The sequence below is a fragment of the Molothrus ater genome, chromosome Z (genome assembly GCF_012460135.2).
Source record: "Molothrus ater isolate BHLD 08-10-18 breed brown headed cowbird chromosome Z, BPBGC_Mater_1.1, whole genome shotgun sequence".
Lineage (NCBI taxonomy): Eukaryota > Metazoa > Chordata > Aves > Passeriformes > Icteridae > Molothrus > Molothrus ater.
Window position 1 is genome coordinate 46,417,381 of NC_050511.2, and position 21,847 is coordinate 46,439,227.

Consider the following 21,847-nt stretch of genomic DNA (forward strand, 5'->3'; position numbering starts at 1 on the left):
TACAAAGACTGCAAAAAGTGACTCACCAGTGTTGAGCTGTTAGCAGCAATAACTGGATTCCTTGGACCATCAGCAATATCATTCACACATGCACCCTTGTCAGGCCCTTGTAAAGGTGCACATTATCAAGAGAATTAGTCAGGGTAGAACTGAGACATATGATTTTCCAGACTCCAAATTACAACCTAGTGATTACTTTCACAACACAGTTGAGACAAATAAATACAAGTTGTTCTAAAAGGCTGCTTCAATTATTAGCTATTCATGACAATCTGAGTACACAAGGAAAAAAAGGGAGAGGTTTATATATATTTTTTTAAATAAACTTTTAATGTGCAATATAGGCATGATCACTACAAGATCTTCCACCTATACGCAATACTACACACTGTTAACACACCGCATTTTCACTGTACATTAAAAAATCTGGGAAGAATATTCCTTCACTGGAAAAATATCATACAATCACTTAAATAAACAGAGACAACATTACAGTGCAAACAAAATCCTAGTTTTATTTATTCTGCAATTATTGAGTACTTTCTAAAAGTCTTTTAGAAAAATAATAAAAAAACCTTCCCATGGACAACCAATACGTTCTGAGATGATTTCCTCTTCCTGAACCAAGAACCTTGATCTGATCCTTGAAGCTGTAATAAGCAGTATACTCATTTGTAAGATGCACATTCACATAATTTGTATGAAACAATGGATCCCAACCCAAAATACGCAGACAGCAATAAAATGGCACTTGCTGGCTTCATCTGACTTTTGATCAGACCCACGACAAGAAAGGTCTGGTACAATAGTTATCCCCATGACTTAAAGACAAAGTGCTTAAGGAAGCCAGACAAGGCCTTGGTTTATGATGCTATTGGTTTCTACTGGTAATTGCTGTTAGAGTAGGGGCATACTTTTTTTTTCCCTTTAAAGAAGAAAAACAGACTATGGAACAGCAATCATGCCAGATTCAACACACAAAAGAAGAAATAACATATTTCTGTCCCAAAGGGCATGATAATTTTGCTCGAGCTCACAAAGGCCAAGACTCAGAGCAGATGTCACCTGATTCCTAATTTGTGTGAACTCAGCCACCTTCATAAACTGCTACTCTGGTGAGAGAATATACTAACTTAAAAGTGCCTGTACGCTCTTGTCAGTTGAGTGATGTTAAGAGAGTAAAGACTTTAGGGAAATAAAAAAAGCATTCAGGTAATATGATGCCTTAAGTTTCAGCTTTCATATTTTTCAGATTCTGTGCTGTTTTAGTGTGTAGCTCTGAGTTTCATATTAAATGTTGGTAAGTTCTCTTCTCAGGGTAGATAGACAAAACAATTCCTTTTCCAGCTTGACCAAGGACAACTGTTACAAGCTCCAGGCCCAAAAAGTATAAACAATGGTGAATTGAAGAGAGAAAACAAGGAGGATGGAAGTTCATAACCTCAATCTATAATTGGACAATTAACTCCAATATGCTAATGGACCAAAACTTATAAAAGTGTGACACCTTGTGACTGGTCATCCATTTTGTGACCATTTTGGGTTCATCTTGGGTGTAGCCCTGGCCAGGCTCTTACACTGCCCACGGTGTATCCTTTAAGGCCTTTTATAAATACCTACTTTATTCTTTAACTCTGTCTAGCCTCTGTTCTAGGTCAGCCTTCTCAAGGCATCAAGTACACAAAAAGGGGATATTTGTTTTCACTTGGAAAGGAATGTTGTTTCTTTGTCCTCCACTGAGCCACCCTCCTCAGAAAACTGGAAAACCTATTTCAATGCAACTTCCGATTCTGGCTAAGACAGACAGTTTGACCCATTACCACTGCTGCACAAAATGACACTGGGCTCTTCATACACATATGATCAACTTCTGTTCAATCTGCATTGGATGCCATTTAAAGAATAAGGCAGGCTTAAAAGGAAACAATATTTAGCACCAGTGAGAGTATATGGGTCATCCTTGAGGTTCTTAACAGATTAAACAATACCATGAAGAACTACTTTTACAGGCAATAAGTGGTTATTCCATCACAATTTTCAGATTTGCACTTCTTTCTAAGCATACATAAAAAAATAGTAGTAGCTAAGAAAGCTGAATTAAATAGCACACAATTTCACAGTCCTATTGCTGTCTGTAAAATACATAACCTGCATATAACCAGTTTGCTACTATACCAGCTGATGGGTTAATGCACAACATTCTAGATGTATGTGGGAGATGGCACAACATGAGGACTATAAGGCTATAGATTCCCCAGTTCCAGCTTGTGTACAATTTTAAAATTTTTCACTTATCTCACTGAATGAGCACACAGAGCATGTAAAAAATATGTCCCAAGTACATGGGCACTGAGTTGGCAGGACTAAGATACAGAGCAGCTTCCACAGTGCTTCTGGCTGACAGCAACTGAAATACAGCAGGAGGCAGGCTTCTGCTCATGGTGAAAAAGAGCACTGGCCAGAAGGTATATGCCAACAGGGCTATGGCTTAAGAATGCCTTGGTAGACCAGAAAAACAAAATTCTGCTCTGCTACATACTGCAATTCTCACAGCTGCAAAAGCCATCTTGTGGAAAAGCAGTGTGATACACGTTAGCCTGCTACATGAGTAGGACAGCTGTTTGATCCACATGAATGAGCAAGTGAAGATTTTGCCTACTAAAGCTTTATAAAAGCCTTTGACCACCCTCATGCATAAATACTAACCCACATATCAAAATTACTTATCCTAACTACTTAAAACATTATGGTGTAACTGCCCAAACAGAATTAGCTGCCTGTACCTACAAATGAAACTTGCAAATGAAGACAGTAAACATTAAGAGATTATTGTACCAAAAAGGATAAAAATATATAACAAACTACTGTTTAATTACATCCCCTATTCATAAGTAATTGACCATGATTTGCTCTCACAAAACTATTTTAAGATTGTGTGCCTAATAGAAGTTCAATATTTGACTACCCCAAGAAACTGCATTAAAAAAATCCCAAACCCATCAAACTATGTGACCAGAGCCAGAGACTTGCTTGCTAAGCAGCTCCTTCTCAGATCCATCAAGAACACCCTAGGGTCCCTCAGAGTAAGGTTACTCTTTCTCATGGAGAAGTTTCTCAGGGTAGCAAGAGAATACAAGTTGTTCATTTTTTACTGCTGAGAAGAACTTGTTGAGTCTTCTCAAAGCACGAAGGAAGAACTGTTATTGGGAAGCACTTTCATTCACACAGAAGATGTGGGAAGGCTATCTGCTCTCCTTGCATTAAAATAAGTCTCCTTTCTCTTACGCAGCAATACAATTCTAGAGGCATGCTGCAGCACAAGTGTATCACACACACAGTCCCACAGACAACTCTGCAGAGAGCCCACATTCACAAGACTAAATGCTGCTTCTCTCCATCATATACTCAGGCTCCTAATTCTGGCAATGAATTCTGTGCAACCCGGCTTATCTCTCACCTCCCATCCACAGGAAGGGGTAAGACTAGGTTATTAGAGAGTCCGTACAGCCACAGGGTAGAGCAAGGACAAGTGTTCTGCTCCTTTGATAGGCAGCTTTTTTGTAGTGTAGTAGTGGATGACTTCAGGAACACTGTCGAATGGAGGGCTGTTCTGACCCAGGATGTATTTCTCTTTGGTTTTCGTCAGCTTCATATGCATAAAACCTTGACTGCTCCTGCAAGGAAAGCAAAGTGTAAGTTCATGCTTGTGCACAGGGAAGAGGGGTGCAGCACCACCACAGGCTCTCCTCATGGAGGGGAAAGTAGGAGAACAAAATGCCAGTACCTGCTGGGGGGCAGGCCAAGACAGTGGTCAGACTGACTGTTTCCAACTGCTAGTTGCAACCCCCATGGACAGTTCACCACAAAGGCAGCCTAAGGCAGTATTTAGTTTTCAGCACCTGTGCTGCCTTGATCCACATGCATGGCTGTCTCACACAGAAAGTGATCCAGAGGTGTACCAGTAAACAATCCATTTCCCTCCCATGGCCCTTCTCTCCAGCCCCTGCAATATTTTCCTGTGAACACATTTTCACTATAGCTAGTCATTATATCCGGACCCAAATATCTGTGGTGTTGGCCTGTCAGAGGCCTGAGGGTTCCTTCATAGGCACAAGCAGGCCATGAACCTTGCTCAGCTAGGCAAGACAAGACCTATCCTGTTCTACCCTGCGGCTGCCTCAGGGCAGACCTCACCCATTCCACCCGGGCAGTAACTGCCCAGAACAGATCTCTGTGCATAATCTGGTGGCTTCAGGTGGGAAAGCTACTCCAGGTGAGCATGTTCCCAAAGTTCATGGCATAGTACTGCTTCAGACTGCGCGCTATACTGAGCAAGGGCGGCTGTCTTCTTGTCTTTCTGCAGGCACTCTCTTTGAGGAAGGCTCATTATTACACAGGCAGGAGAAGAGTGTCATGGAACTCATGGAACTGCACTGCCTGCTCTCGGGAAAGCAACCCATCCAACAGAATTCGACTCTGATAGAAAGCACCCACACTGCCATGCAGCACCAGAAGTAAAGCTGGCCTCAGCTCTTCCCAGAAGTGACCTTTCAGTGTCTGCTGTCTCAACATAACATATAGGCTACTTTAAGACTGTAGATGTCAGCTAGGGCAACACAAGTGCAAAGAACACTTCCTACACATCAAGATGTTAAATGAGGCTTAGAAGGTTTTTACAGCTTGTTTGATGTCCCAATCCCTAATCTTCTGGCTCCAAGCCATTGTTTCTTCTAGGTGTGTCCAGGGGCAGAGACAGTAGTGTTAAAACTGGAGTTGGCCTGTGTCAGCAAAAAAACCCAATTCAAGATGACACAGAAGGCTGCAGCAGAAAAACAAAATTATGTTAAAACCAGCTTCTCTAAAATCTGCCATATTCTAGTTAGCAGGTGCAGAGTTCCTTCTGTAAGTGCTTGTATCATAACCAAGCTCATATCTTTCAATGTATTCAACAACTGCCTGATGAAGAGAAACCTGGTGCACAGAAACTATAGCAGGCACTGTAATTATGACTCTACATGCTTAAAGTCATGCTTTAAATATCAATTTTTTAGTGGGAAAATATATCTTTCAAGTCATAATTAATCTCTAAATTATTTTCCTTAAATAAGAGCAACATCTTTAAATATTTATTATGAGGTCAGATGTATTGCTCTTTCTTCAGTTGACTATGAATCTGCTTTGCCACAAAAGGACTAGAAAATGTGCAGATATATTAATGGAATCAGGTGCATGCTAATTTCAGAAGTATGACAAGGACTGAAGAACAATCTTTTAAGTGCACTTTAGTGCAGAGAAGGGAAAAGCACAAGCCTTTTTTTGAACAGGAGGACAATGCAGAGAGTATGAACAAGTTGTTACAAGCCACGTATTCATGACAGCTGTTGCATCCCCAGGAAGGACCTGTGTATACATTCAGGTTTGTGTAGCACATAATCATTGAGCACACACAAAAAGAATCCTGGAAATATATCCTGACAGGTGAGCCTTCTGGATGGCCACACTGTTTGCGAGGATGAGGGAAAAAGAATATGAGCTAAAAGTTATGAATAGCAGGCTAATGGCATGTAGACAAGGCAAATACATAGCTTCTGCACTTGGGATGGAACAAACCCAAGCAGCTGTGCAAGCTGGGGCACAACAAAGAGGAACTATGGTAGGGAGGACACATGGTGGGAAGGAGAATGATTCAATGGTCTGCCCATGAAGACCTACTGAAGCCCTGAGTTCCACAGCAAAGTGCAGCCAGCTGCTGGAAGACAGTGACTACTACTTCTACAGAGCGCTTGTGAGGCTGCACCCATATCTGGTGAGAGGGTGTCCCATGATAAAAGAAATGTCAATACTGGAGCATATCCAGAGCAGGACTACTAAACATAGTCTGGGATGGGAATAAGGATGGGAATATCTGACGTACGAGGATAGGCTTGAGGGAATTGTGCCTGTTTAGTCTTCAGGAGAAAGAAAGGTGAGATGGAGGGTGTCAGGTTGCAATCATCCACTGCCTAAAAGAGAGAGATACAGAGAAAACAGAAGTTTCTCTGTCAACAAGCACAAGCTGCAAGGGAGTTCCCACTGGACACAGGGACTTCTTCCTCGTAGGAGTCCTAGAGCCCAGAAAGCAGGATAAGGCAGGTCTGAAGGGTTTCATCCTCACAAGTTTTCCAAAGCACTCGGCAACCTGATAAGCATGTATTGGAGTTAGATCCCAATATTGCTGGATGGAACGTGCCTGGGCTTGTCTGACCCTTGCTGCTTGACCAAGGGCGGCGCTGTGGTGTTTCACCTCAGAGACACCTTTGGCTGGCTGGATGTTGCAGCTGGGTGCTTGGAATAGGTCCAGGCATGCAGGAGCTCAGGTTTACCTCTGGTGAAAAGGCTTTAGGTGATGGTGAAGGAAAAAGGAGTTGGGTCCTGCTGGAGGGTTTGATCCAGAGCTTTATTCATAGCACACAGACCTCTGAATGTTGCAACAGCTCCAACAGAACCACAAATCGCATGGTCGCCGTGTCTTTTAAGCCCAGGGAGAGGGGGAGGGAAGGGGTAGGGGTCCCACCAACCAGGTGAGGGGGAGGAAGTCTCAGGGGACAAATGACACCTGGATGGCCCAAAGTCCCCAGGGCTGAGAGGCATCTTTTGAACTTTGCCAATCATACGACACCCTTGCTGGAATATGAGATTGATGGACAGCTCTCAGCAGGAGGCAAGGAGAGGGGAAGGGAGAAGGTATTGGCACACCTGGCAAAGGAACTGGGATAGCCGAAACAGGGTATTACATCACACTGCAAAACGCATGTACTGCTTGGAGCAGGGGATTGGACTAGGCATCTCCAGAGATCCATTTGCAACTAGATCTCTCTAGGCAAATGGAAGGTATGTTAAATTGACTTCAAAGCTTTGCAGTGTCTCACACACAAATTTTCTGTTTGTAAAGGAGGAGAACTGAGAGGCAAAAAGAACATTCAGTCAATGAACTGGTTTTGCTTACTGCTAGTGTTTGCAGCCAATACCACATTGTTAGTGATAGACCTGATTTCTATCCTGGCTACTTTTCTGGATGTTCAGAACTCTTTAAACTGAGCATTGTTTCAGGCTTACTGGTGGATGAAAGCAAAGAATATGTTTTCAAATATTTTCCTTCTTCACTCCCTTTCCACCCTCTTTTAGTGTCCAAAAATTACACTGTTGAATGTGCTATCTGCCCTTCCCTGTTTCAAATGAACTATCACAGGTTGCAAGTAGACATATCAAAACAAGACAATTCTCATCTTCTATAATGTAGAACAAATTAAGCTAGAAGAAAGTCAACTTAGCACCTTGTAATCATGCCCTTGAATTAAACCCTTTCAACTATAAATTATTCTGTGAAACCATTCAAATCTACACTAAGAATCCTTCTGTGCTGTCTCATCTTCTCTATCTGTCCTTAAAATCTGTCTCACAGTTTCCCCTCTTCTGGTATGCCTGGACTCAGAGAATCAGTGCCTTTAGTGACAGGTAAGGGCAAGATGCATCTGCACTTGATTAACAACACCAATGCCGCTAGACCAGTGACTAGAATTACAAGGACCACGTGAAAAAAGAACCTGGAAGTCATATTCTCTCTTCCTCTCCTCCAAATGCTCATTTTAGTATGCAAAGAGATTACTGAAATTTCAGGTAATGAGAGGGAAAAAAGCTCCATGGTTGAAGTAATTGTAAATAAGTTTCTGCTTAGTTTTTGAAGCACTTTTGGAGTCTACCTGAACAAGTGCCTGACTGAGCAGTCCTGGTTTTGGCATGCCTATTTTCAGCTCAGCAACAACTATTACAACCTGCCAGGCCCAAGGTTTTCAAAGAAAAGAACCTAAATAGTGATCCCAAGTTCACATATGTGAACACTGGTAAGAGCCAGTGCCTTGAAGAGACAAGACATACACATTTTGTAAGAGAAGGTGCTGGGACCTGAACTACAGCATGTGATATTGTTACTGTGTGAATTCTAAGTACCATTGTGGTTTTTTCAAATGTTGCAACAACTCTTCACCACATTTTCATTCAATTGACAGTGACAAAACAGTGCTACTAGAGACAATATTCTACCCTTTCTTTCCTTTTTGCAACCATTCCCATGAGTTTCAAACACAGAAAAAAATGCTAATTGCTGATCCCTGCACCAAATTTCTTTGGAACTCTCAATCACAGATGTTTACACAGACACAAACTTGATAGATGACTAATAGTCAGTCACACCTTGCTTAAAATGTTTGGCAACACAACCATAATACCAAGAGACTTGGAATTGCAACCTCCCCACATATTTTCTTTCAGTTTTCAAAACCCAGTGAGGATGAGAAAGGAATTGGGCAGACAGTTAAATAGAATGTGCTTTTTTGATCTTATGCATGAAGTGTGATAAAAGCAGCCGTAATAAATATTAATTAGATATTAAACCTAGTATTTTTTCCAGGAAATATTAATGGCTTTGAAACATGATTCAGTGTTCACAATCAGAAAGTTTGACCTAGTCTTCTGAACCCTATTTTTGCTGAAAAAAGCACTGTTTTGTCAGAACAGATTTTTCTGCATTAATTTTGATGAAACATCACTTGCATAAAGAAAAAAGCAACAACTTTGCAATATCATCAGAAAAAAAATTCTAGCAATGTAGGAAATATATATTGTGTTATTTTTCCACTCTAAAATGATTTTCCATTTCATAATTTTAACTTGTGTTACATGCTGTAACTTGAACAAAGCCTATGTACAGCAAAAAGAAAATAAAATAAAATCTCACAGCTTAAAGCCAGACCAAGAAAAAAAAAAACCCACCAAAAAAAAAAAAGAAAAAAAAACCCACAAAAAAAAAACCAACCCAAAAAACACTGAAAAATCATTTACTGGAGACATTAAGAGGCTGGCCTATTAACTGTTTTCCCTGCTTTAGCTTTGCTTTTTCAAGCATATTATACACAACACTGTCATTCAACACCTGACAGCAATCAGGCAACGTCTCCATGATACAATAAACATCTCTTCCTCTACAAACAAACAAGGTGTACAAGTGTTCATTTGCACCCAATGTGTGAAAATCACTACTAAGACTAAGCCTAGGCTCCATCCTCTATAACCAGTTCCCATCTACTGCTTTGAAGGTAATGAGAATCCCCAGCTTGTTGGGCTGTCCATAGAAGTGACAGAATCCATAGTTCCTGCTAACAGCCAGGACCTTATCTTTATGGTTTAGGCTAACAATAGACTAGTAATACACTTTTAAATACTTTTATTCAATTGCTAATTTAGAGACCCATCAAAAATCCCACGACCTCTTTGTAAATTATACTGACAGGAAAAAACTTGTTATTTTTACAGTATTATGAGATTTACTTCCAAGAAGAAAATCAACAGAAAGGTGCAAATCCAGCATTTATCCAGAACCCTGAACTACTCAAAGTTTATGTACTCAACTTTGGAAATCAAGACCACTTCTATAGACTGTAATGACAAAAAACCCCATAGCTTGCAGCTTCCTTTGCTATTCAGGGAAACCACAGGCCTGTTTACGAATCCACAGAATCAGGATGTCAAAAGGCACCACCCTCTCTGAATTCAGCTCTGTACTTCCAGTGGCTGTGATTGTGCAGGAACTATCTGACAGATCAGAAAGCAATGCCCATTACTGTTTTGCTCACAGACTGCACATTTAGTTAATTTGCGAGATAGTCCCTATATAAAATTAGGAACAGCCACATTTGCCAAAACTGAAATGTGAGTCAGGAAATGAAGTGGTGTGGGCATGCTGCACACTGCTGCAAGAGCCTTGGGAGGGGGAAATCCTGACTGAAAGGATTAGCTAGTAGAGCCCAGCTGGTGCCTGGTCTTTACTGAGCAAGACTGAAATATGATAACCCCATCCTGAGATCCTGTTCTATTGCTACATCAGAAAGGCATCTCTGTGAGCTTAATGTTATGAAGTAATTGCTGAACACCTAAAACATTTATAAGTAAGAAATGACTCTCCCTCTTTCATTTGCACACCTACTTCTACCTTTTTCACCAGAGTGCTTGTTAGTAAAGAACGGGTCTCAGACAAGGAATTTAAAACTAGGCATTTCAATAGCAGCAAGGAATTTCTTGTCACAGCACATTTATCAGGAGTATGGGTCTGCAATTTTTACCCAGCCTTCTGCAATTATAATTGTGTTTAAAGAAAGAGTGGGTGGGTGTGAGCAAGCCAAATATGTACAACCCTGAAGGAATGCAGAGAAGAGGAAACAAGGAACAATCCAGGGCTGACAGAGGAGATTCAAGAGAATGTACAGCTGCTCCTCATGCCTTTGGGATCATTTTGTTCTGGGAAGGTAGATCATATTTTTTTCCTCTTCTGCTGTGCAGAATTTAAACAATGCTGACAAGGAGGCTTAGGTCTTTGGATCCCAATCCATTTTGGATCCCAATCCATAGAAAGATGCTTTTAGCTTCAAACACTTGTCACTAACAATACCAATTCCTTGTTTCTAACTGAGCTGGGTAACATAAATGTGTACTTCAATAAAACCTTCTCTGATGCCCACAGAGATAGCTAATCCACATGCAATTAAATTTGACTGTGTAAACTACACCATCTCAAAGTGATAAACATTGACATGAGCAACTTAAACTACCTCAATGACTGTTTTATACCCAGATGCAGTTTAATTTAGAAATAAAGCTATTTTCACACTCATTTCATTATATTTGGAATGATAATTTTTGGATTTTGAACCAGACAGATATCTCACGCAAATTACCATGCAAGTCAAGCCTGTCTGACTCTCTCAATGTCCACAGAACATAAAAAGACTTCCTGCTATGGGAAAAAAAAAGGTCTTCAGAGATGTCTCCATTATGAAATATAGAACTATATTAAAAGAAAATGACCAAGTTCAACCATCTTTTCACTTTTCAAATACAGGTAATATTTGGGTAGATTCTCATTGCTGTGTTTTGGGAAAAAATCTTTTGATATTAGAGAAAACTAAAAAATAGAGTGAAGTGGTTTGAGTTTGGTTTTTGCTTTCTGTTTTGTTTTTAGAAAAAGCTTGTCACATGAAACAGAAGAATAGATTTTAAATCACTGTTACTTAATCTCAGTACAAAATCAGGATGTGAGTCTTACTTTTTCCCCTAAAGCAGAAATGAAACACTTAACAAAAGAAAAAAAAAAAGCTGACTCACACATGGTACTAAAGGTCCCTAAGAAGCAAAAAGACACCTTTATAGGCAATGGAAACATCACAGTTCTGTCCAAAGAGACTACAAAAGGATACTAAAGGCATGAATGCAGCTGTCCAAAACAGCAAAATATAATTTTAACTGTCACCTTTCCTCTGGATGTGTGTTTTGTTATTCTGGCAGAATAACAAAAATCACTGGGCTGATGCAAGAATTAAGTGAAACACTTTAAAAAATAGGCCATATTCCAAGACTTTGAATTTAAGGGACAGTTTAGGCCTGAGGGAAAATTTATTCCAAAGCTTGTGCCATTAATGCTTCAGTGTTTGAAAATATCTAGAAGACACCTATATCGGAGTATACAGAGATCAAATTACAAAAGAGATAACAGGAACTCAACCACAATTCTAAAGCAGATGTGTTCCAGCTCAAGGCAAACCTCTGCATTACAGATAGATCCCAAAAATAATAGCAGAGGAATAGTGATTTAAAATACACTCCTACAAAATATTTTTCTTCTCAAGTCCTAGAATGGAATTTTAAAATTATAAAAAAAAGGATCCACTTTGGTGCTATTTATTAAAGTGTTTGTTACAATCAGGTATCACCATCATCCCAGCAGTAAAATGTATTTTTAGAACACACCTGTGAAGTAATGGTATAAAAGCCAATCTGGCAGGAGTAATGCTAGTGAAAAGGGTAAGTTGGCCTATACCCCAGCACTACTTGGAAGGTTAGGTTCCACATCAGACCCTATCCTGCATGAAGGAAAGAAAGGAAACATTTCCCTTTGCACCTGTACAGCCTATACCAAGGTAAACGGGCTTCTTCTCCTGCACACAAAACCTTGGCAATCTTCCTCAGCTAGAAAATGAAGTGAACTCATTATCCTGTTATGGGTGGGAGAATTGGGCTACATGATCTTTAATCCTCCCTTCCAACCCCAAGAGTTTATGAATTTGTATTATGATGGGTTAAAGACATCTGTAATGTATCCTACTCAGCCTAAGCTAGGTAAGGCAGATTCAGAGCAGTGCTAAGACTAGAATACTGCTAATTTCCTAATTATGTAGATCTTTCATCCTCAATCCTGGGCTTTTTACTTCCAAGAACTGTAACAATGCTGTAGAGCTTTACTCCAGTTAAGCAAACAAAACAAAAGGAATAAAATCCCCTAACAATACAGTTTCTTATTCAGCCAAAAGCAGAAGCAGCAGGAGCATTTCAAATTAGAACCAGAAAAAAAAAATCCAAGTTTATTTAGTCGAGTGGACACCAAATGAAGACTAAAAATCTATTAACATCCCCTGACAGGAAGATACTAATTCAGTGACTGTAACTATACATCACACAGTCCTTCGGAGCTAAAACAGTGCAGCAACAAACTGGGTAATTTTCTCGTATGGCACCAGAGAAGTTAGGCCTTATAAAAACATTTACTATGTTTTAATGAAAAGTACTTACTTCAGTGAAAGTGAATAGTCATGCTTGCTTGTTTGACTATTTCTTACAAGGTAGCTACACTCCTTACATAAACGCAACAGGTTTTCTGCATCTGTCCGACTTATTGCTCCATGATACCATCTACAAAAAAGCAAAGAGGTTAATTAACATACATAAACATTCCCACTCATACTGCTTTAACTACTTAATTTTTTAAGGTGTGAATTGCTACCAATAGCACATGGATACCTTTAAAATCTAATATATTATGGATAAAAAGCTCTGGATGAAGTTATTACAAATTGTGGAGGCTTCTCGTTCCTGTCAGCTGAGGGGAAAACTCAGATAGGAAACCACGCAATGAGATTGGTGTCCATGTTTATGTAAGAAATTCTCATTTAGAGAAACACATTATAATCTGTCTTGCAAACAGATCCATGATATACAATTTGTTCTATTTCATCCCTGGGATATATCAGTTTTAAAACTAATACACAAAATAAACAACAAAAGCAAAGAAACTGAAGATCACACATGGAGCATATGAATAGTTAACAGTGGAAAAGATTTGCTAAAATAAATCTTTGAAAAAGGAGAAGAGTGATAAAGGGTGAAGATCTATCGAAAAGGCACATTTTAAACATAGCTGTGGCAATTCTGAGAGCTTTAGATAAATCTCTGGTGGATCTGTAGAGTGGATGTGAACAATTCAGGGAAAAAAGGAAATTGGGTGAGAGAGGTGGGTCCTTCACTGAACTTAGCCACTGCAAACAAAGAAGCTTCTCAGTGCATGCTGCTCTGTATCAGCTTTCAAAATCTGAGACTCCAGGAGTAAGCACTTTGACCCTTCCCTAAGTTTCCAGAGCAATGTAACGTGTCTGGCCCTGTGTCAAACGTGGCTCTGAGGAAGATCTCTCCCTCCTTGCAATTGCCAGGTGCACTTTGAAACATTATGTGACACTACCACGTCTGCCTAAGCAAGAATGAACACATCAGAAGTGCTCTCTGTCTGTTCTTACCAGGAACTGTTGCTTGCTTTGTGTAAAAGAGTTTAATTCCATTTGTTCTTACTCTAAGAAAGATGCTCCAATTAAAAGATAGGTGACTAAAGATCAGATAAACCTTTTTGACAGAAATAATTCCCTTAACTGCCTCTTGCTGGTGACTCCATTGTCAAATCTGATGAATATGCTAAAAAAATTAAGTTGGTGCCCAAATTAAAAATTCATTGAGTGCTTGATTAAAACCAAAGTCTGCATTAGAGGGAACTAAAGAGAAGTTATATTTGTATAGTCAAGACAGACTAGAAAGGGAGGCCCTGACAGCTTCTTCCCTTCACAAATAAGATGGAGACACAGATACAAATTATTTCAGGCAGGCTCCTCCTCATGTCCCATTATATATTTACTGGTGAAGGATATTTCTTACAAGGAATTTAAAGACTAGACTGCGTTCTGAGTGTGACAGAATAATATTAATACAAGTGTGACTCAAGAAATGGATTTGGGAGAATTTAAAAACTTTTCCTGTTAGCTACAATTATCTTTATTTTCTTTTCTCCCCAAAGGGCCAATAAAACAAAAGTGAAATATTACCTTACCAAAAGAAGGGAGATACTGTACTCTGATATTCAGAGAGAAATGGAACAAGAACACAGGGCTGGTTTGAGGAAGAAAAACCTGCTTTTAAGAGTTGAAAGTAAACAGTGGATGAGACATCTGATTCAGATGTGACGCCTGGAAGCTGTTTTGGCTACACCTGACAGTAAGCAGCAGTATCCAGAAGTGTAATTGCTTGTGAGTCATATGCCCATGTAATTGGGACACTCTGATTGCTCCTGTTACAGCTACCTAGTGCGATAAGCAAAGTGCGATAATCAGCTTTAAGTTCCTGAGAGATTTGCTGTTCAGCTGCATTGGGTCTGTTTGTCCTGGGTGTGCTCATTTTTTGAAATGTCAGCATACAAGCATTTATGAAGAAAGGTCAAAAATTCAAACATCAGTAATGTGGTCTTAAAAAAGTGCAATGACAGCTTGTGAAAGACATCAGTGCAAAAGTATTGAATAACCTGAATGTCTTCTAAGATATCCTGGAAATCACATGCACACAATCCAAACCTTAAAGCAAAATTCTAACATAATCACACACTTTGACCCTTAACAGGATCTCCTCCCAGGTTTGAAAGTACCCTGATTGTGGTTTACAGAATGCTCTTCCTGACGTCCCTTACTTTGTCAATGGTCACGTTTTGGCCACTAAGGGGCCACAACTCCACTGAAGACAGGAGAGCAGCATCAATTATACAGTAAGTATACTAAGTTATTACAGCTTATATAATGCACAATACTACTCTATTTCTGAGTTAGAGCAAAACAGGAAACCACAAGATCTTGATTATAAGTCTGGGAGGGATTCACTTTCAATAAGACAATGGAAACAGCAGAACACTTTTTCTTTACACTGTTATTGAGGAAATAGAACAAATTACTTTGATTCCCCTGGGTGCGTGAGTTAGTAAGTTCAGAGTTACAGATTCCTCAGTCACAAGTAACTAAAAATATTTTCTTAATATACTAACTCACCTTGGTATTTCTGCGTGTTTGGGGAATATCCTAACCTACCCATCCACTTGCCAATTTGTGTGCATCCTTTTCTTTAGCTCTTGTATTCCTTTCTGCAAAAACAGACCCCACTTTTGAAGAAAAAGAAGGAAGGGCTTGGCATGTGCTGTGGAGATGTCTCAGACTACTAAAATGAGTAATATGAATTATTATGAATATTCTATGGTAAAATAAATGGGGACTCTTTCATTTTATGATGCATCATTGTTAACTGCATTCATTTGAGGTTTGATCCATCATGCTGAAGAAATAAAAAAACCCCTCATGTCGCTGACATTTGAATAGTTAAGAAGGAAAAACTAGACCTGCAGTTTTCAATTGTAACATTTAACTGCAGTTATACTAAAAGACAGAATGACACCACAGCATATTTGTGAGTCAAAAAGTAGGTAACAGACACTCTCCTTCCTGCAGTTATTTTTAATATATTTGGGATTGGGCGAGTGACTTTGGCAAGCTGGAACTACCCAACTTGAAGGACCAAATCTACAGTTAAATTTACAGCCTTTTAGTTATTTACCTAACAGTATCAGTGACTGATTTCACAATAATGGTTGGTACTTCCTCTACTGGAGATAAGCATACAATCAGTGAATGGGCAGATGGTTCAAAGGCTGAGGTTGATAAGATTGAACATGAAAACATGTGGATGATATTATCTGTTTCAAACTCATGCTACCAAATACTGTCTGAAAAATAGAACGTCAAAGGGAAAGCAATTTCTAGAACTACCTCCTCTCAAACCCTCCTACTGAGGGTTTTAAGTAAAAGGATTCTTAATCCTTTCAATACCACTAGCATTAAGGAACAAAGTATTCTCACAAAGTACATACTCACATCCATGCTAAATTATGCCCTCCCTCTCCAGTGCAAATAAATTCTGCCTCTGACCCAGAATGACAGTTTCTGGAGTGGACTGCCTTCAGGGATTCAAGACACAGCTTCTTCACTTAACTGCATGACTCCACTGGCTTCTCAGTGACCAGGAATATCACTTTAATTTTTGTAAATTGCTCTACTTTTTTACTTTTCAGGATTTTTCTCTGTGTAGCAGGAATTCTGGCCCCTTCTCTGAGGCTGCACCTTTGATATGATACAGGACAGTGGGTCATTCCACCACAAGCCAGTCTTGTCCAAATTGTTCAAGGAAGGGCAACAATGAGGCAGGACAGAGGCCACTCTTGTGAATACCAGACAATTTACTACAGGGAATTCACCTGGAACCTGAATTAGATAGAAGTGCATCTAAATACCACTCTCAAGTTTGATAGCACAAGGGTAGAAATAACAATCTCTTATCTGAAAGCTGTTTAAGTGGTTTTATCATTCTCTCCCTGGAGGAAAATCACTGCCAGATGCAAGGCAAATCTGATGTATTAGAAACATGCTCCTCTGCAGCCACAAATATATTGGTTTCATGTAGCTTTAAACAGAATTTGGTTATATGTGAAACACAACTTTTTTCTCCCTAATGCAGTATAAACAACAAGGTTGAAAATGGAATAACTGAATACTTAACAGATAAAATTCACTGTTTCTGAGGTGAGTTTCCTGTTTAACACTATTTTGCCACCCCACAAAAATTACTTATAATTTGCAGAACTAGTAAGAGTAAATCTTTGGGGCTTTGGGGATACTGAGGAGGGAAGCTGGACAGTAGGATCTGGGTACTTACTGCTCCTGTAAATGGAGAGGCAAAGAGCTAGAGAGCAATTACTGTGCTTACTTACATCTGCTTTTCCAGTTGAATAGTTGGATCTATTCTCTCTCCCAGGATCCCACAAAATTCTGGACTGCCATGTTTGATAGGTTTAAAGCCTCCTCCAGGTGCTCTTAATTGCCTGTGCTGGTCATTTGAGGGAGGAGGAGATGCTTGCCGTTTCCCTCTTCCATTAAACTGGGCTGCAAGATACACAATAATTACCTCTCCAGGCAAGGTTAGCAAGGACCAAAAGAGTTGTAGCACTTACAGCGGTTGTCACACCCCACAGAGAATAAACATATACCCACTAGCATTTAGATGCTTTATCTACAAAGTTATATGTATCAGGTAAAGTGTTTCTTACTATGCAGAGTACAGTCCTAAAACTCCCTTGTTTTCCCAGTAATAAAATTCATGCTCTTCTAAACCATTTTATAATAACTACTGCTTATCTTGACATGTGATACTTTGATCCTCCAGAGCTGATGCTGTTAAACAAGTAACAGTAATGAGCCTTAAGTCACCTGCCATAATTCCAAAAGGAAATAAGTGAGAACATCAGTTTGCCTCAGGTTATGTGGTATCATCCTGACAGTGATCTGGGGGCAAATCAGGCAGCTAACATCCATATCAGAAATACTGTCAAGCAGCAAAGAATTAACAGTGCATCCACTCACATGCTGCTGGCACAAAGCTTTTGCCTTTAAAGTCTAGGAAACAGATGACAAAAGAAAGATATTCTTTCATCATTTCTCTCACTAACTACATTATTCCAAGAAAAGAAATACAACTTATTTTGCAAAGCTGTAATTTATTAGAGCAGTGCAACACCTGTAGCTAAGCACATACTAATGATGTCAGCATTCTCATTCCACACTTACAGATTCCACATAGCTACAATTAAAAAAAAAATACTAAAGGACAGAATGTTGACAGAAACAGTGAAAGAATCTACCCACACCATATTCCTGACTCTTATTGCCTTCTATGATTTGCTGCTTCATCAAAAATTAACATTCCCAGCTGCAAATGATTGTATATTAAGGCCATCTAGAGAGGACCAGGCAGAGAACCTTGACTGTGTCAGGAGGTAAAAATCACAGTGCTCACAAGCACAAACAGCTCAATCAGCCCCTGTGTGAGTTTCAACAGCAATACTGGAGAAAAACGTTACGATGAAAACTGAAGGAACTCCCTGCAACACTTATAGGCCTCATGCACTTAAAAGTGAACTTACTATAACAAACAGCCAAGTAGGCATGTGGCTGCCAGTATTAAGTGTTTTAAAGCAGACAGCTGCAATGTTCAAGTTCAAAATGATAATGCAAAGAGACATGTTCGATGAGGAAAATGTTTTGGAGCTGTTTTTTAAAAATTTGTTTATGCTTTTGTCATGAAGCTTAGGACACTTCCAAATCGCCCCTCTACTCAGAGAAAGTAGGCACAATTTTTTTATTGTAAAATTTAGGCAAACGTATTCAATCACATTCCAAGTATACATAGTGGAAATATGCTGATTCTTTCTTAATATAAACTCAGATTTAACCTCATTACTGGAGAATGAAAGCTGATTAGCATAACAAGGAAAAACACTGCATGTGGATACCTGCCCGTGACATATACGAGAAGTATAATTACTTTAACTCTAAGAAAAACACCTGGATGTAACTTGGGTACTCTCTGAAATCCAATGAGTTTATTGTCACCTTCCAAACAAGGAGCACCTTTCAGATGCCAAAAAACTCCGTTCACATAACAAACGCAGTTCTGACTCTTTAACAACTTGCGATTATAACACAGAATCACAGAATGGCTTGATGCTGGAAGTGATATTAATGATTATCTAGTCGCAAAACCCCAAGAGCAAAGAGATGCCACCACAGGCAGTGATTTTGTCCACTAAACCACAGTATTCAGAGCCCCATCCAACCTGGCTTTGAACAGTTCCAGGGAAGGGCTATCCACAATTCACAAACAGCAACCTGCTCCATTGCTTCACCATCTTTGACTAAACAATTTCTTCCTAACATCTAATCTAAATGTCTCCTCTTTTAGTCTAAAAATGTTCCCTCTTTTTTTATCTTTATATGCTTGTGTGGAAAGTCACTTAACATGATGATAAGACATAGGAACTATTCTCCAAAAACAGGACAAAGTCAAATTTCAGATGCTTTTGAATGCTGGGGCTTTTTCTCTGTTTGAAAAGTTCAGACATGTGTCTGGACTTCTGGCCTTTTCTTTTTTTTTTTTTTTTCCCAGGAAGAAGCAGTCTTGAAGGGCTATCCAAGCAGACTAAAGTGACAAGTGTGATACTCAGGTACCTCCCCACACAATGCTGTAATCTGAGTTTTGGCTGCTATGAATCCTCTCTTAAACAAAGCTAAAGTATATCCAGCCACTGCAGTTATGGAATAGACTGCAATACTTTACTTCCATACTCCTCATCTGGCCTCTCTTCCACTGCCCTGTTATTCCTGCCCTACCCCTGTGACAGTGGCATGCCAGAATTCCCTTGCTTTAGCTCACTCAGGGTCCTAGGCAGCACCTTCCATTCAACACCAGAAGAAGCCAGAAAAAGTTTGGCATTTATAAGTCCTTCTTCCATGAGCCCATGATCAGTGCTGGAAATTGCTATCAAATGGCCCTGTTGACCATTGAGACCCTCTTTGTAAGTGAGGGTCACATTTTTGTAACGCAATACTAAGACTGGCTTTACAGACTTCACAAGCATTTCCTTTACCCAATGTTTTCTGTGCCCACACAACAGTTTGAAGAGGACAGATTTCTCACAAACTCAGTGGAAGCCAGTGTCAGTGTGACATTCTTCAATAGGCCCTCTGGTGCCCATGCTATCTCCTATCTATCCAGTGGGCTCTCCCTGGTGCTGTCTCCTTTTCCAGCCAGACTTGTGTACCTGGAAGCTACTTTGTTCCTGTTGCTTTGCCAGCCTCAACTCTTCTGGGCAAACCAGTCTGCCCAGCTCAGCAGGAGTTCTAACAAGACCTGCTCGCTTCCCATAAAAGCCATCAAAAACACATTTTAGCTTCAGCTGGACAGCCTCCAATAAAACAACCCCAAAATTCTTTGTGAAAAAACTCCAGCTGCAGACAGTCAAAATGCTGCATTCCAGCTCTGCTACACAGGGACACATCTCTTAGCACAGCAAAATCCATAGGCTATGTACATCTTGCCCCATCCACAATGCCAGCATGACACCAGCCTCAGCCTCATCCTTAGGAGTCAGAGCACAGACACACTGCCCTCAGCCTCAGCACACTTCATAGCTTGTGCACACTTTCATTCTGACAAATCTCAAAGTCCAGGCTAGAGATAAAAAGCTTTTAGCTATGCTTCAGCAACAAATCTTGAAATCATGGCAGAAGAACAATTTTGTCCTTCAAAGACTTGCATGAGTAATTAGGTTCATGGTAATTCTAGTGTCGCTGGTCATTTTGTTTTGTTTCCACAGTTTATCACCTGACAAATCAAAAACATTTGCTTCGTAAGACTCTCTGTCTGCAACTCTCATCACAAATGTGTGTTGTTCCCTCCAGATGAATTTCACAAAATAGGAAAGTTTCAGCAGAGGATCTCTCCAGGATCTCCACAGTTCCACAGAATTGGAAGATGGTAATTGTGGGCCTGTAAAGTGGGACATACCCATTGCTAGAATTTTTAGTAGTTAGACCAACACTGCACTTTTCAGAAAAATCCACCTCAGCTAAGAATTGAAAAACTCCTTTCCAGATCTATACTATGGAACCACCGACTAAGTCAGAAGGGCACTTCATACATCTGAGCAGGGGGTCAACACTTCTCCATTGCAAACTTTCCACCATTTCAAACTTCAGAGCTGACCTCTTCATTCCTTATTTTAAACATTTACTACTCCTAGGACAAAGATGATTTCTAGAGACACTAGATGAAACAGCAGCTTGCAATCAGGCTTGCGGCCAATCCTTAGACATTTCTTTGTGACAAAAGAAACTCTTGTACCTAAAATAACCTTATACCTAAAACAAATTAATCTATAATGAATGGCAGCCATAATGAGAGAAATCTAATTAATCTCAAAAAGTGTTTACTCTCCTTATTTTAAATAACAATTCTCTATGCTGAACCTGTGAGTAAACCAATCATATCATAATACCATTTAATTAAACCTCTCTTTAGTCTATTAATTCGGTAAAGCAAAATTTTGCTCTGTGTGCTTTCGTAACTGCATAGCACTTGAAAGAATATTTACACATAAGTCAATGATAAAATCTTGTATTGGACTGACCTTGTTAATTTACAGTTACATATAAAAACTGAAAAGTAGATATAAAGGAAAAAAACAACAAAACTAGGATTCTTTATTTTAAAACAACTCAGAAAAACCCTCTTTCAGAATTTACCTCATAAAGACCAAAAAAGTGGACACAAAGATGAATACAGAGGTTAAGACAAGATCCAAATTAATTAAAACGCATAGATTTTATATTATATGACCAATACATGAAGGATAATAATTTACATATGCCCATATATGACTCTTTAGACTTAACTTTTAAAATCCAGTCTCTGTAGCTGCTTTATTAATATTTGAAAAATTTGTGAAATGTGATCTCACTAGAGACAGATGCATACTGGTCCACAACTTGCATCTCAGCATCATTAAGCAGTGAAGTTGCTGGTTTTTGAAAGAAAAGTTACTTTTCACACCGACCTTTTGTGGGCAGTTATGTGATCAGATCAGGTTGTTTATCCAGTCATTTCTTCCCACAGGATGAAAAAAACCTGAAAATGGAGACTGCAAGAGCTCCTTGAATAATTGCTTCCAATACTTGACTGTTCTTGCAGAGAAAAAAACAACTTGAGTCAGAACCTCTACTGATTCATCTTATATCTC

At 39.5% G+C, this 21,847-nt stretch overlaps 1 protein-coding gene across 1 annotated transcript in view; it reads right to left on the reverse strand.

Moving 5' to 3' along the window:
* Positions 1 to 309: 309 nt before the first annotated feature.
* Positions 310 to 21,847, reverse strand: part of SHB (SH2 domain containing adaptor protein B) — a 58,892-nt gene continuing 37,354 nt past the window's right edge. The window contains exons 4-6 of the mRNA XM_036403555.2: positions 16,985 to 17,156; positions 12,655 to 12,774; positions 310 to 3,674 (exon numbers count right to left, since the gene is read on the reverse strand). Of these exons, the coding sequence (XP_036259448.1) occupies positions 3,491 to 3,674; positions 12,655 to 12,774; positions 16,985 to 17,156 (476 nt within the window). The 3' untranslated portion in view covers positions 310 to 3,490. The remainder of the gene's footprint in view (positions 3,675 to 12,654; positions 12,775 to 16,984; positions 17,157 to 21,847) is intronic.